We start from the raw sequence: 15,573 nt of genomic DNA on the forward strand, positions 1-15,573 counted from the left end.
TCATCACTGTACAGCACCTTGGTTGACCTCTTGTCCAGGGTTCTTTCTGCGATCCGCACCGATCCAGCGTCTGAAAGCAGCCCACCTCTTCATCCATAGAGTTTTGTGATGAATGACAGCTTGAACAACGGAACAAATGTTGGGGAACATTTGGAAACAGCTCGGGGAGTGGAGTAACAGGTATGGGAAAGAGGAGAAGAGTAAGTGCAGCAACAAGTCTTGTAATACATATTCTTCTATCGCCAAATTATTTAGTTATGTTCATCTTTCATGATTCATCTTCAGTTTAAAAAACTCCTCTGAGAAAAACTGTTTCAGTCATTTACAGTAACAGAACTGCAATTACACAATCATAATACTGTACTGATGAACGGCAAACTCATTTATTGGGTTTTACTGTGCTCAAACCCTGATTTTAACCGCTCACTCTCAAAACTGGATATACCAAATGAAACAATCATACAATAAAGTCAAAATATTGTCATTCAACATGTCCCTTTGCCAGTTTTTCCAATCAAAATAATTATCTGTGTGGTGTACTTGTTTATGTACAATTATCATTTCATTACTCGTGGATGCAGTCTTAAAATAAAATGAAACACATAAATCTCAGTGAAACCATTTACATTTTATTGATTAGATTTAGAACACGTTTTACATATTTAGGATGAGTGCTTAGCATGCAGTTTATTGTCTCTTTACATTTATGGATATTACACTCAAAATGTTGATTATTTCAATAATTGTATTACTGTGCTAATTAATTAGGCAGTTAGTTCCTATTTATTTTCATTTTCAAGTTAATCCATCAGTGTGGAATATTTCATCACTCTCTATCTCTTTCATTCCCTTCCCACCCTCTCCCCTCTTTGTTTCCTCATACAGGAATGTGGGTGTGTCGTCATGCGGTTACTTTCCTCCCAGACACACCTTTTTGTAGAGAAACAGAAATTATGTCAGAAAAAACAGAGACAAACCCTCGGTTTATCTACTGAGTGAGAACACAAAGTCAGATGACTCAAAACAAAGCAGACTTTAAACTATTATCAGTGTTTGGTTTCCATTTGGTTAGGGCTTCACATGCAAGTTTTGATGGATCGAATTCTAAGAATTGTTTTATTACATATCTTGTGCAAGAAATGTGTAAAGTAAAACACTTCCGTGATTGCATGTGCATGTGTGGGGGGTCTACTGGTCTTACCTGCTGTGCTTTCATTGTAATGGTCAAACTGTGTGTTGTGAATTATTGGCCTCTCTTCCGTCAGCTCTGGTACGCTGCCTGGTAAATCCTCCAGCACCTGCGCTGCCACTGGGACCTGTCCAGGTCTCAAGGACCCCGTGGGGTCCTCAGGGCAGGTAGACCTGTTAGTTGTCTCCCATGCGCCTAAGAAAGATTTTACATGGTGCATCATGGGACAAGCAAATTCAGATCCACCGTACAGACATACAAGGAAATGAAGGACAGGGTTTACTCTCGGATTCCAAACATAAACATGCATGGAGTACAGTTAAGACGAAATGCTAAAACAGAAGCTGCAGCAGGATAGCAGATAGCTTTCAGGTAATGAAAACATCTGGACACAAGATGGTGGAGCTTTACATCTCTTAGCAGACCTCTATATGCAGGCCATGTGGATACACATGCACATATGTTAAACCACACACACACACGCATGCACACACGCACACACGCACACACACGCACATAACACACAAAATGTTTTGGCATCCATTTCTGCAGCAGCTTGTGACACGAGCTGTGTTGCTCTACTGTGAGTAAAGATAAGCTGGTCTATGTGGGCTTGCAGGTCTGGTTCTAGTGGTCCATCCAGATCTCCAGCCAGACCCCGGCACGAACAAGGTGCCATTTTTGTTTTGACTGCTCCACGTATTCACAATGGAGGCAGTGAAGCAGTTGAATTATTCAAATGTCGTCTAACTCCCCCAGTCTGCCTTTAACACACTTATCACTCAGAACAGCTTCAGGAGGATGCCATAATCACTGTGCAGATGAACATAACCCACAGCAACTGTACAGGTGCTTATTAGCGGTTGATGTATTTTACACTCACGTTGCTTGCCTGCAGGGGCCACAGAGTGGTGTCTCCCTACTTTCTTTCCCAGGAAGGTCAGAGAATAAGATCCATGTTCAGCTCCAGAAGAATTCACATACATTTTATATATAACTGGGTGTTGGCTTGTGTTTGGTTTTTACAGGTGAGCAGATGCAACTGGTTCAGTCCAAGCTCTGCAGAGAAAAGGGTAAATTTAAGTCATTTTAAAGCCACAAAGATCCCATAAAGATGAAAAGTCTGAATTCAAATGCAACTGACAATCCCAAAATATTTTAATCCTCATTATAAACTCTTGTTCAACCCTCAACTATTAGCAGATGTCAAAAAGCTGACGCAGCAGGTTCACTCAGGGAATGTAATCCGTTTGTCAGTCTCTCTGAGCTACTATGAGCTATAAGCTTCTCAACAGGAAAAACTGAAAATCCCGAAGTTTTTGGCTATTTCTTTTTCAATTTCACAGTGATATAGGAACAAATCTTACACCTCACTCAGCAGGAATTGGCACAATGCCAGTCATTTTTACTAAATAAAGTGATTTTAATTGACCAAAATTGAAATTTATGAATAGCAAAATGAGCTACACTAGCATGAAACTGATGTATACAATCCAAAATATTCACATGAATTAATCAGAAAACACATTAACTTTCAAGAGAGTAGAAAACATGACAAACTGAAAAAAATAATGAAAAAGGCTTGGTGATAAAAGCAGTACCTGGTCTGGGAGCAGATCAGATCCCTTCAGTTTGATTCAGTGCAGTTAGTGTCTGTGTGCTGCTATGCTGATGAGGAGCAGGATCTCTTAGGGGAACCAAACTCTCAACAGTCTTTAAATATTAAACCTGCAGATATGGAGTTTCACCAGGTACTGGCTTAAACCCCACAGAGCCTGCAGATAAAAAGATGCCTGAAACAGTCCTCAGGTTTCCTGTGTGTAAGATAGAGATTGTAACTGGATGCTCTTTCACACACAGTTCATACACACTTTACTCACTTCACTGTTTCTGTTTGTTTTCCTGGAGACCCCACACTTTCCTCAATTGTTAGGGTCAAGGGAATAAATAAGTCACCTACATCCAGGTGAACTCCACAGAGGACTATCAGAAATTTAGCATATGTTTATGCAGATTTGTTGTGATGAAGACAAAACATCAGATGTTTCAGTTTTTATATATTTGCTAAAGTACTGTGTCCATTTACCTCTGAAAGAAGTAAATGTGGAATATAATCTTATGGTCATGCTCTTCTATGAGGCTTTTCCTTTCTTTTTTAGATCAAGAGACTCATTTGGAACATTTGGATCACAGCTTGACCATCTGTTTAACACACCTTGCTTAGAGATAAATCCACCCATGATGCCACTTTAATGAAAATACAGCTTTAGCCCCTCCTTCCTTTTTCACAATTCAAACCCTGTGCTCACCATATTTCACTATGGATGTACACGGTGTTACTATGTCAAATTAAAGATTAGAGATTTCGGTCCAATTTGGCAAATAAGATTCCATCTATCCAACACAAATGCACTGGTCCCAACAGGAAAAGGTCTGGACAAAATGTTCTTCTGTGAAGGAAACGTTTACATGATTGTTTAGTGTGATGAAAAAGTATGACTAGGCTCGAATGATGCTGTCATCAGTCAAATGTGTCATTATCCTGGCTGAGGCACGTAGACAGCAGGTAGCGTCAGGTCCTGGCCGTGATGTCATGACAACATGCCACACCTTGAAGAAACTCATTGCCTCATCAGACCAAAGGCAGACTCCTTTGAGGAATGTTAAGGTTGTCTGTGCTCAGTCATCCCTTCAGGTATTGTTATGCTGAGGTGCACCGATATGCAGTGGGCCATGGATTCATTTGTTTTTTATTATGTAACCTCCTGATAACATTTCTGCAAGAGGAGAGATAACAGCAGCAATGTCAAATGTAGAGATTCCTACTTCATTCTTTATTCTAGCAAACAGCAATAACATGTATTTATCCCCTATGCTGGGGACACTCCGGATTCGAGCAGTGAATACATTATCTGTGGAGCTGTGGAAACACATGAAAAAAAAACATGTATATGTTTCAATGTAGAGCCCTAAACAGAACACAAATTAATTGTTACATTATATAAGAGTTATGCTTACTTGCACTGAACTTCTACCAAACACATCAATAGAAGCAAATGGGCCACAGATACCGAGTGATCGAGCAATACTAGCACTAAAAGTGTTCACAAAATTATGAATATTCATTTGCAGGAAACTTTTAAATGCAAAATTCACATCTAAAATTTGAAGAAACAACACAATCTCATGTTCATCTCAAAAGTTAATAACAGACAGCAAACAGTAAACATTACAATAAATTCCTCTGTTGGAATATTGCATTGCGACCTTGGACATAACAGCAATTGTAAGTTACTTTGGATAAAAACGTCAGCTAAATGAGTAAATGTAAATGTATTGGGACATCACATTACTCCGTAAGACCCAGATTTAGCCTATTGTATGTGTTAGTGATTTTCCAAGAGATCCGCTTTTTATGAAAGCTTACGACCTGAAAGCAGCATATGTTTTCAAGTAAGCAGCATGACGCACGGCGAGGCGTTTTGGATGGAGCTCCGTTGCGCTCTGCTGAGGCAGACAGCGGTTCAGTCCAATTGCAGCTGTGGAGGGGAGCATGGGCAGGGCCAGTTACTAGGTGGGGTTTGTCATGGGTATAAATATATTCTCTCTGTCGCTACAACGCCCCTGGAACCCCAGAGAGACAAACTTCTTTCATCTAAGGCCGCACGGTAAGTAATTTTCGTTCGATGAAGATTCTCAGATCTCTTCTCCAACTTTTGGTTTGAGTGTTTGGTGAAGTTTGGTACGAGATGCAAAGGTTTTAAGTCCACTCTACTTTAAGGTATTGATGCAATCTATGCGGATGTGGTTGGGAAAACAGTCGCGACAAATTTTGGGATATAGGCCTACTCATTTCACGCAAAGTGAAGTAAAGTGTGTGCTGGTGTAATTACGCAGCAAAGTTGTTACTCAGTATCAATATTAAAGCACATTGAAAGAGCCTGAGTTGAGCGTGGGTGTGGCCAGGCAGTCTACACATGCTTGTCATTGTTGAAAACTACTTCATAAACCTACTGTAAATATGCACATGCATGTCCTCTCTAGGAGTGGATGATGTTTTTTTTTTTCTTTCTTTCTTAACAAGTTTACCAGACGAACTTTTTACGAACTTTACTCTAGTAGAATCAATAAAAGAGTGATAATTTCTTCTTTGAATACTATCTACATTGTGTTTAGTGGACTTTGTTTTAGTTAATCTTAAGATCATCAACTTGCAAACTACTTTCTATACACGGATCACATCAGTGCTTCTCTTCCGCTGTCCTCTCCCCCTACAGACAGACTCCGGCAGTCCCACCATGTCTTTCATCCAAGCCTTCTTGCAGCAGACTGTGTATATGGGCATGCCCGATGACTCAGTATGTAACTGTTTCTGTTCCAGTTGCTAAGGCCAACCACTGTTTTTTCCTTTTTCTTTTTTTTACTTCCTGTGGTATGCTAGGGTGGAAAATTTTATCAGGCAGAGTTCAGAGCGAGGGAGAGAGAGAAGTGTAGTGAGGTAAAAGAATGATCCAGTGGGAAATTTAAAGGTGGAAGGAGGGAAGGAAGGAATAAGGAGTGGGCAGAGCAGACAGATGAGAAAAGTTTTAAAGTGAAAGGGAACCTGCACTATAAAGATGATATGCAATGAGGAAGATGACCATAAGTCTTGTGAGTGTGTGTGACTCATAGAAGCAAGAATTTGCACCCCTCCCTTTAGAATCTCTCCAGACTGGTTTCTTAAAGTGAAAGTTGCAAAAGGTAATCTTGCATGATTTCAGTCTGTGCTGGCCCACTCTCCCATTATTCTTCAATTTAGTCCATCTGGGGCGTGAACAGGCATTTTAAAAGCCACTGTTGTGGTCTTTGCAGGCATTGGGGAGTAGGGGCAGAGACTGTGAGGGCAGGGCGAATACAATATATCTCAGTTATATTCTTTTATGTCTGGCGGATAGATGCAGGGGATGTGTAAGGGTGAGAAAAAACTGTGATTTTATTTAACCCTTTTGCAGCCCAACTTGTGCACATCACTAAGCAGAACTATTATATAGTTTTTAATAATTACCAAACACACAATAATCTGTGTTGTGTCTCTCAGCTCCTAAAGAACGAGGGGACAGTGATCGCAGCGCCCAATTTCAGCCCCAGTGGAGATGCAGCAGTCTTGGACAAGGCCATCAAGGCAAAAGGTGAACTTGAAATGCGCACAGGGTAACTTTGGAGCGTGTGTGAACATGTTTTGGCTTTGCAATGTGGCTCTGTTAGAACCTTGACATGCTGGCTTTTGCTGTAATAACACCCTCTGCTGGCCATCATGCACCATTAGGCCTACTACTAACAGTGTAATTACTCGTGGTCTCACTCTTGTCCTTGTATGGACCCTCACACTGAAATACAAAGTTACCAATACTATAAGGACTGAAATCTACATTTAAGTATACATTTGTCTCTGTTATAGAGATGCAGAATAATGTAAATGATGATTTTACTTAACACTTTCTTTGTACAGGTGTGGATGAGAACACCATTATTGAAATTCTGGTGAAAAGGAGTAACGAGCAGAGACAGCAGATCAAAGCGGCGTACCAGCAGGCCAGTGGCAAGGTAAGAGTTAGAAAGTTTTTGTTCTACATGCAGAGATACACACCGCAATGACATGCTCTCAAATGCTATATTTACTCATCAGTTGTTCACTTGTAGCCTCTGGAACCAGCACTGAAGAGCGCTCTGAAGGGAGATCTGGAGGATGTGGTTTTGGCTCTGCTTAAAACACCAGCCCAATACGATGCCCAGCAGCTGAAAAAGGCTATGAAGGTAGACACACACACACACACCCTCGTGTCACTATCTTTGTGGGGGGCGGTCATTGACAAAATGCGTTCCCTCTCCCCTCACCCTAACCTTAACATTCACAACTAGATGCCTAACCTTAACCCTTACCATAACCCTAACCTAAATCTTAACTTTAAACTTGTGGGATCCAGCATTTTGGTCCCCACAAAGCTGTTGGACCCCACAAGTATAGCCCCCTCCCCCACCCAAATACAAACAGTCTCCCTTAATAAGAAACACTAATATAAATGTATAAATTACTCTAATGATGAGAAACCAAGCACATTTGAACACATTCGAGGCAAATGTTACTTTTGGTGCATAATGATATCCACCCACTTCCACATATTCATGTATTGTTTTCTTAACAGCGGGATAAAAGGAGTGTTTTTTTTCTTTTCTCTGTATCATTGTATCCATCCTTCTTCTTAGGGTCTGGGCACAGACGAGGACACCCTGATAGAGATTCTGGCTTCCAGAAACAACAGACAGATCCTGGAAATAAAGAAAGCTTACAAGGAAGGTGCGTGCCAACACATTTTAAGCAAAAATCTTTAGTTTCCGCAAGCTAGTGTTTGGAAATAGAAGTGATACAGCATGTGACAGTGGAAAACAACAATGTCTGGGATATGGGAGAAGAACATCATTGTATATCCTTGATGTTTATGTTGTGATTTATTTATTTTTGTTGCCAAGACTACAAGAAGGAGCTGGAGGACGACATCAAATCTGACACTGGAGGAGATTTCAGGGCTGCCCTCCTTGCACTGTGCAAGGTATGTGTGTGTTTCATTGTGTACTAGTTACAGGATTTTGAAGACACCTTCACAGACACTTATTCAGTCACGAGGATGCATTAAGTTCTGAGGCAACACAAAACCCCCTGTTGTGCTGTAGCTGCTACAGTGACAGTGATTTATAAAAACTAAACAAACTAACTCCCTTGATACACACATGCTAACACAATACAAGTTAACAATTGAACCTTTTGATAGCTTTATATTTGGGTTTCCTGAAAATAAGTTGCATATTGTCAAACAGTCTGGCAAGTAAATTAATCCAATATACAACCTATTTCTTTGTGCTTATTCTGCTTTTAAAGCATAATACTTGGCTTCACTATCTGTAAGACAGATAAGCACATATAAAGCACATTCACCTTATATTTTACTCAAATAATATTTCTGTTCTGCCTTTACCACTTTTTTAGTTTTCATGCACCAGCATATGTTTATGGTACAAGCACTACAGTCAACTATAAATGAGGACTGCATTAAAATAGAAATAGAGCAATAACATCACATTTCAAGTTTCACAATCACAATGTAGAAATAAGTAACAAAGATTCTAATCATATCCTTTCTGTTTTGCTCCATTCACAGTATGATATGCTGGCTATGACAGTTAGTTGTATAGTTCTCAGTTCCACAATTAATCAGGCTTGCACAGCAGTACACTCCACTACAGTGTGACACATCAAACTGAAGTGTAATACCTAGGTCCTCCCTTCCTGTCTTATAACATTGTAGGTGGTCACCTTCTACTGCTAATTGTGTACAGACTAAATTAATATTCAGTATAATAATTACTTGCACATTTTAAGGACTAGTTGTGTTCAGCTCTGTTGTTCTGTTTGTCTTTTTCACAGGCCAGTCGGACTGAAGGAGTTTCTGAGCAGCTGGTTGACAGCGATGCCAGGGCTCTGTACGAGGCTGGTGAGGGGAGGAAGGGGACAGATGCCTCCGCCTTCATTGAGATCCTCACCTCCAGGAGTGCCCCTCATCTCCGTAAAGGTTAGTTGGCTCGCCGTCCTGTTCAGTAAAATCTGTTTTTTTCCCCCCATCTTGTCAGCTCTGACACTACTTCTTCTCCTTTCAGTATTTGACAGGTACTCAAAGTACAGCAAAGTGGACATGGCTAAAGCTATCGACCTGGAGATGAAGGGAGATATTGAAAATTGTCTCACAGCAGTAGGTAAAGGCGCAAACCTCTAATCTAACTTTATTACCTGCTCATTCATCCAGTGATTTATGCACAGACTTGATTTAACCATGAGATTTTTCTTTAAATAACTATAGTGAAGTGTGCTGGAAGCAGGCCTGCGTTCTTTTCTGAGAAGCTCTACTTGGCAATGAAGGTACAGTATGTATAGGCTACTACGCATTAAGAAGAACAAACATATACAAGATACAATGCCTGCTACCCATGGCCTTTCCTGACTGCCTCTTTTCTGCCTATCAGGGTAAAGGTACCCGCAAAAGTATCCTGACCCGCATCATGGTGAGCCGCTCTGAAATTGACATGAAACGGATCAAGGATGAGTACAAGAAAACCTACGGCAAAACACTCTACCAGGATATTCTGGTGAGCGAACATCTGATCACTGATAATGACAATAGACCCATGGTAGATGTCAGATTTTTTGTGGTATACATATGTTTTTTCTTTCTTTCAGGATGACACTGAAGGAGACTATGAGAAGATTCTGCTTGCTCTCTGTGGGGGTGAAAACTAATAGCCAATCAGTGGGACCAAGGCTCATACAACTGAAGATCCAGCTGTGGAAAATCACCTATAATCTCATGACACATATTGTGCCCTATGCTTTTGTGGAGACTGTGTTTCTTTGTGACTTTCATGACATCTAGAAAATAACATGGACTCAGCACTGCTTCAGCAGATGTTTTAGTTGTTCCTATACATTCCAAAACTCTTATTTCAGTATAGATCTGGCAGCAGTATGCTAGTGGACCTGATGCTCTGGGACAGACTTAGCTTTGCACTCAATAGATTCTCATATCTGGTGCTCGAAGAGAAGCTAAAGTCAGTGCAGCTGCTAACAGATGTATACAGAACACAATTTAACAATCATATTCAGGCAGAAGTAGGCCTACCCTTGAAGAAGCTTGGACATCCTACAAATAAAAGCTTATTGTATGAAGGCCCATCTGAGTGGTTTTGGTTCTTTGCACATGCACACGTTTTGGCCCTGGGCAGATCCATAATGTAGAAATCATGTAAGACAATTAACACAGCAGTGGCACATTAATGTGCAAACATTAATAAAGAGTGAATGATGACTCACAAACAGAATGGGTGATAGACATTAGTGGACAGTTACTAAGTACATTACTCCAGTACACACTTTTAGGTACTTTACTTGAGTCTGTTCTTTACACTATTATTTGATAGCTTTAGTTACTTTACAAATTCAGATTTTTGCATACAAACCATACAAGCTTAAAAAATGTGATGTTTTGAATTGAACTGTCAAAACGTTTATGCACGTTTATGTACAGCTGAAATGATTAGTCGATTAATCAGTGTCCTCAATGATTGCAAACTGATAAGGTAATTTTTCACCAACTCATGGTTCTAGCTTCACAAATGTGAGGATTTTGCTGCTTTACCTTTTTTATACTGTATTAATTTCAATATATGTATTAATGATATTGAGCTTTGTATTGTTGGTTTGACAAAACAAGCATTTTGAATGTGTCTCTTTAGGCTCTGGGTGACTGTGAAGGTAATTCTCACAGTTTAATCATTTTTTACAAGCCAAACAATGAATTGATTAAATCAAGTAAACAATCAGCAGATTATAATGAAAACAATCATTAGTTGCTGTCCTTGATAAAATTGTCCTTAGGTGTGGATGTGAGTGTAGTGGTTGTTTGTCTATGTGTGGCCCTGCGATGGACTGGTGACCTGTCTAGGGTGTACCCCGCCTTTCGCCCGATGTCATCTGGGATTGGCTCCAGCCCTCCTGCTACCCTGTACGCAGAATAAGCGGTTGACGATGCATGGGTATATTATATACACACACACACACACTCACACACACACACAGTCACATGGGCCACTTTCGTGAAGTGAGTACTTTTACTTTTGTTTTTACAATAATCTTTCCCTAATTATACTTATATAATATACCTACTATACCTAATTATTTCATATAAGTAATATTTTCAAAGCAGGACTTTTACTTGTAAAGTTGTATTTTTACAGTGTGGTATCAGTACTTTTACTGAAGTAAAGGATCTGCCCCCTCAAATGCAGCTATTGTAGTGAGATTAGGGGATGTAGTGTTGCCAGCTGGGTCATAAATATATTTTTCCTGCGTGGAAATGTATCAAAGAGTTAAAGAGCGTAGATAGAAAGCTGGCACTGTGGCTTTTACAGAACGAAACAGACACGACCCCGTCTCGATTTGCCATCCGCAAAAGGGGGATTGCTGTCACAGAACCTGGCAACCTCACTGCTCATACGTACCCCAACTATAAAACAAGCGGAGCATCTTCTTCGGTTGGCTAAGGCTAGGATAACCAACTTTCTTTCCCAGTATGTGTTAAGATTTACTTCATAATAGATAGGGAACAGTTTTTCTGATCGCAGCAAAACTGACATGCGATACAAATGTGTTGTAAAGCTGTTCGTTTACAAAGAAGCTTAGCATGACAGCAAGTTAGCAAGCTAACGGTAGCTAGTCATTCAGTTTGGCAGCAAACTTAACTATTGTAACTTTACCTGTTAACAAAATACCATAAGTCCAAAGTCACGTCTGTGTTTTGATACAAGTTAAATGATGAAAACACATGTGGTCAGCGTGATATTGAACATGTTTATGTGTTAAGTCATTTGACATTGAGGAGCTAACCATAGCCAGATTAATGTTACTGATAACTGAGCTGGCAGTAAAACAGCAGTAGAGACACGTCCTTTTAAGGCTGCTTGCAGGAGCTGTGGAAGACTTTAGCCTCCCCATGTCTTCCACAACAACATTATACGTTCAACACCAATTAAACTGAACCTCACACTCTGTCTTTTCATTTCAGGTCAGTCAGTTCATCTGGGTCAGTCAGTCCATTTGAAGTGATCCCAACACAACCAAAGATAATGACAATGACCTCACCGATGCACCGCTGCAGTGTCTGAGGATCACTTTTGGAGGTTGGATCATGAATGATAAACTGGTCTTCCTTGGCCTGCTTTACTTTGTCCAGGGCATCCCCTATGGTCTCCAGTCTTCCTTGCTTCCTGTCTTCCTGCGTGGAGCTGGTCACTCCCTCACCCGCATCGGTTTCACCAAGATCCTCTACTTCCCCTGGGTCCTCAAGGTGTTCTGGGCCCCTTTGGTGGACCGGGTCGGCACCAAGCGTCGCTGGCTGGTGGGCACAGTTTCTGGCCTGGCTCTGACATGCCTCTCCAGTGCTGCCTTGGCCCCGGAAGCACATATCTGGGGAGTAGCAGGAACCCTGCTGGCCATGAACACCTTGGCCTCCGTACAAGATATTGCTGTAGATGGGGCCGCGGTGGGGTTGTTGAAAGGTCGCGGGGAGCTGGGGCTTGGCAATACAGCCCAGGTCGTGGGCTATAAAGCTGGATCTGTGTTTGCTGGAGGGGGGCTGCTGGCTGTGATTGACGTGGCTGGATGGAGCTGGATGTTTATGCTGCTGACGTTTGTGTACGCGGGCGTGGCTCTGTTTGTGTGGGGGGCCCCTGTGCTGGATGATGAGAGTTTGAGGGGCCAGCAAGCAGATGGCAGCAGGAGGGGAGGGCAGGGAGCAGACGCCATGAGGCCATGGAGGGTGTGGAGGAAGCTGCTGGCAGTGCCTGGCACCCCTTGGACAATCCTGTATGTGCTGACATACAAACTAGGTGAGTCAGATTAATAGCAAACACTTGTTTACATTGAAAAGAAAAGATTTAAATACCGGAGACCACGATCCTGTTAATTTTTAATCTTAATCTTTTCTATTGAGGTCTAATATGAATCCTGAAACTGTACTTTGCATTGATGGCTGATTATTTTCAGTAATGATTAATCTGTCAGTTATGTTCTGTATTAATTGTGTGATCTATAAAATATCACAATAGAGTGACAAATGTCCATCACATTTTTTAAGGTGACGTCTTCAAATGTCTTCAAAACCCAACGTTATTCAGTTTACTATGATATAAAACAGAGAAAAGCAGCAAATCCTCACATTGGAGAGGCTGGAACCAGAGGATGGTAGGTGTTTTTGATTGAATTGATTTTTTTTTTCAATCGACTAATTGATTAACCGACTAATAATTCCAGCTCTTATTTCATGCAGTTCATTTGATCGACACTGGTAAAGGAAGAAAGAAGAAGCACAGAAATAAGCAAATACTAGCTCTCCCAGCCCATCTGCCTATAACTGGGCTTATGAGACAGGAAAAAAAAGACTTCCCCTGATGCAATGAAAAGTTATATTATTATATTCTATTTCCTGAGTCTTTTTTTATTTGTGCTCCTGCCTTCTTGTAGGGCCCAGAGCTCACCACTAGATGTCTCTGTTGGTGCGTTGATAATGACTTAACTCAGAAATGGGCGTATTGAAGAAGTTGCGGAAGTTTTTAAAATTTATTGAGTCTTAGCAGGTCCTGTATGTACATTGAAAAATACAGGCTCTGCTAAAATAAAGCAGATTACAATTATACAAATACAAACCTAAGGCACTTCAAATGAGAATGCAATATTAGTTTGAATGCACGTTACGTTCTTGCACAAGGTTTTTGTATGTGAATGAGTTAGGTCCAATAAGAAAGAAACAATTTAAAGTAGGTTTGGATCAGTCAAGTGTGGGAGAGAGAGAGAGTTGATATGACCAGAGTTTGGTGTTTGGTAGCAGAAGGGGATTATGTAAGGATTAGAGTGTCTTTGTGTCTGTTGCGTTCAGAAACTGAAATGAAAGACAGTGCATCATGCTTATGTGTGTTTATGTGTGTGTGTTTCTGTGTGTGGGTGGTGGGAATATAATTGTCTCCTCACATTTGCATAGTGTTTACTTGTGTATGTGCTTGAATGTATATGCCTTTGTTTAGAAATTGTGTGTGTTAGAGAGTGTTAAGAGTGGCTCAGTAATCGGATGAGCCCCAGCAGACAACACTACTAGACAAAATATGAACGCTGGCCCGACCCCCTAATCTGTCTAGGGAGCAACACCCCCCTCCCCAACACTCTCTCTGTGACATGAACACGCAATCACACTATCGGCTGATGCTTATGATTACGACAAGAATTGCTTTAAGTGTTTTCAGTGTCGTGATTGAGCTCTGTAGATTCATTAACAGCATTGTCCCTTGTTAGCCTTTGTTGTTGTAGTAGTCTAAACCTTTCCTACCTTTGCAGGAAAAAAGAGGATTGTGTAATATTTTATATTTGGCCCGGATGTGCCAGCATAATTGCCTATGTGAGACAGTATTGTTTTTGTTCAAGGGGTGTGTGGGGTATTTTTGTGTGAGACCGGTGAGCTGCCTGTCTGAACCCGGCCCCCTCTCCCCCATCTTACCCTAATGAACTAGTTAGTCCAACACAGTGCCTCCCCTAGACACAGAGCCTTGTGTTCGAACTGTGACCCCTCTGCCATCTGAAGCCACGGACATGATGGGAGAATAGTCTGGGTGGACTTGCAGGGACGGAGGGAGGCCTTTTATTGTGGCCAGCCTAAGGCAAACCTGTGCAATACCCATGCTGTCTGATCAGTAGCTTGATATGCCATACCTGTGAGGTGGATGGATTATCTCTGCAAAGGAGAAGTACTCACTAACACAGATTTTGGCAGATGTGTGAACAATATTTGAGAGAAATAGGCCTTTTGTGTACATAGAGAAAGTCTTAGATATTTCAGTTCAGCTTATGATGAATGGGGGCAAAAACAAAAGTGTTGTTTATAATTTTGTTCAGTGTATGTTTTCCCATACATGGGGAAACGAGACCTGTTCACTTCTGTGCTTGCATGTGAAGATGCTAAACCACTAAGCAGCTAAAAATGGCAAGCCTTATTATCTTTTTAGATATTATAAACTGAGGAACATCATTATATTTACCTTTGTCATTTACATCCAACACCTGAAATGCTTTGAATTGAAATGCTTTGTATTGCTAGTCCTCAATTATTCTCATAATATTTTTTGTAATTAACTGCAAAACTGTATTTAACTGATACTGTTTGCAACACATCGGAGCTGGTTCTTTCTAACGGCTGGGAGTCAGTAGTCCTGTACAGGTGCTGGACATATAATTAGAATATCATCAAAAAGTTGATTTATTGAGTAATTCCATTCAAAAAGTGAAACTTGGATATTCTATTCATTCATTACACACAGACTGATATATTTCAAATGTTTATTTCATTTAACTGTGATGATTAAAACTGACAACTAATGAAAATCCCAAATTCAGTATCTCTGAAAATTAGAAAATTACTTAAGACCAATACAAAAAAAGGATTTTTAGAAATGTTGGCCAACTGAAAAGTATGAACATGAAAAGTATGAGTATGTACAGCACTCAATACTTAGTTGGGGCTCCTTTTGCCTGAATTACTGCAGCAATGCGGCGTGGCATGGAGTCGATCAGTCTGTGGCACTGCTCAGGTGTTATGAGAGCCCAGGTTGGTCTGATAGTGGCCTTCAGCTCTTCTGCATTGTTGGGTCTGGCGTATCGCATCTTCCTCTTCACAATACCCCATAGATTTTCTATAGGGTTAAGGTCAGGCGAGTTTGCTGGCCAATTAAGAACAGGGACACCATGGTCCTTAAACCAG

The 15,573-nt window shown here is 40.8% G+C and overlaps 2 protein-coding genes across 2 annotated transcripts in view; both read left to right on the forward strand.

The window, feature by feature from the left end:
• Positions 1 to 4,744: 4,744 nt before the first annotated feature.
• Positions 4,745 to 9,945, forward strand: anxa1a (annexin A1a). Its single transcript, XM_046035662.1, has 12 exons — positions 4,745 to 4,857; positions 5,467 to 5,547; positions 6,267 to 6,357; positions 6,678 to 6,772; positions 6,869 to 6,982; positions 7,433 to 7,523; positions 7,697 to 7,776; positions 8,649 to 8,793; positions 8,879 to 8,974; positions 9,079 to 9,137; positions 9,242 to 9,364; positions 9,456 to 9,945. Exons 2-12 carry the CDS (start codon positions 5,488 to 5,490, stop codon positions 9,513 to 9,515), a joined length of 1,014 nt encoding a protein of 337 aa, XP_045891618.1. The 5' UTR covers positions 4,745 to 4,857; positions 5,467 to 5,487; the 3' UTR covers positions 9,516 to 9,945.
• A 1,228-nt stretch (positions 9,946 to 11,173) lies between these two features.
• Positions 11,174 to 15,573, forward strand: part of mfsd3 (major facilitator superfamily domain containing 3) — an 11,593-nt gene continuing 7,193 nt past the window's right edge. Inside the window, exons 1-2 of the mRNA XM_046035015.1 lie at positions 11,174 to 11,341; positions 11,836 to 12,658. Of these exons, the coding sequence (XP_045890971.1) occupies positions 11,959 to 12,658 (700 nt within the window). The 5' untranslated portion in view covers positions 11,174 to 11,341; positions 11,836 to 11,958. The remainder of the gene's footprint in view (positions 11,342 to 11,835; positions 12,659 to 15,573) is intronic.

Source organism: Micropterus dolomieu, linkage group LG21 (genome assembly GCF_021292245.1).
Source record: "Micropterus dolomieu isolate WLL.071019.BEF.003 ecotype Adirondacks linkage group LG21, ASM2129224v1, whole genome shotgun sequence".
In the NCBI taxonomy this organism is placed as follows: domain Eukaryota; kingdom Metazoa; phylum Chordata; class Actinopteri; order Centrarchiformes; family Centrarchidae; genus Micropterus; species Micropterus dolomieu.

Bases quoted from the DNA above. Each gene is read 5' to 3' on its own strand.
- anxa1a (XM_046035662.1), top strand. From the start codon at position 5,488: ATGTCTTTCATCCAAGCCTTCTTGCAGCAGACTGTGTATATGGGCATG. The intron at 5,548-6,266 runs GTATGTAACTGT...TGTGTCTCTCAG, and splicing joins TGGGCATGCCCGATGACTCA to CTCCTAAAGAACGAGGGGAC. The intron at 6,773-6,868 runs GTAAGAGTTAGA...GTTCACTTGTAG, and splicing joins ACCAGCAGGCCAGTGGCAAG to CCTCTGGAACCAGCACTGAA.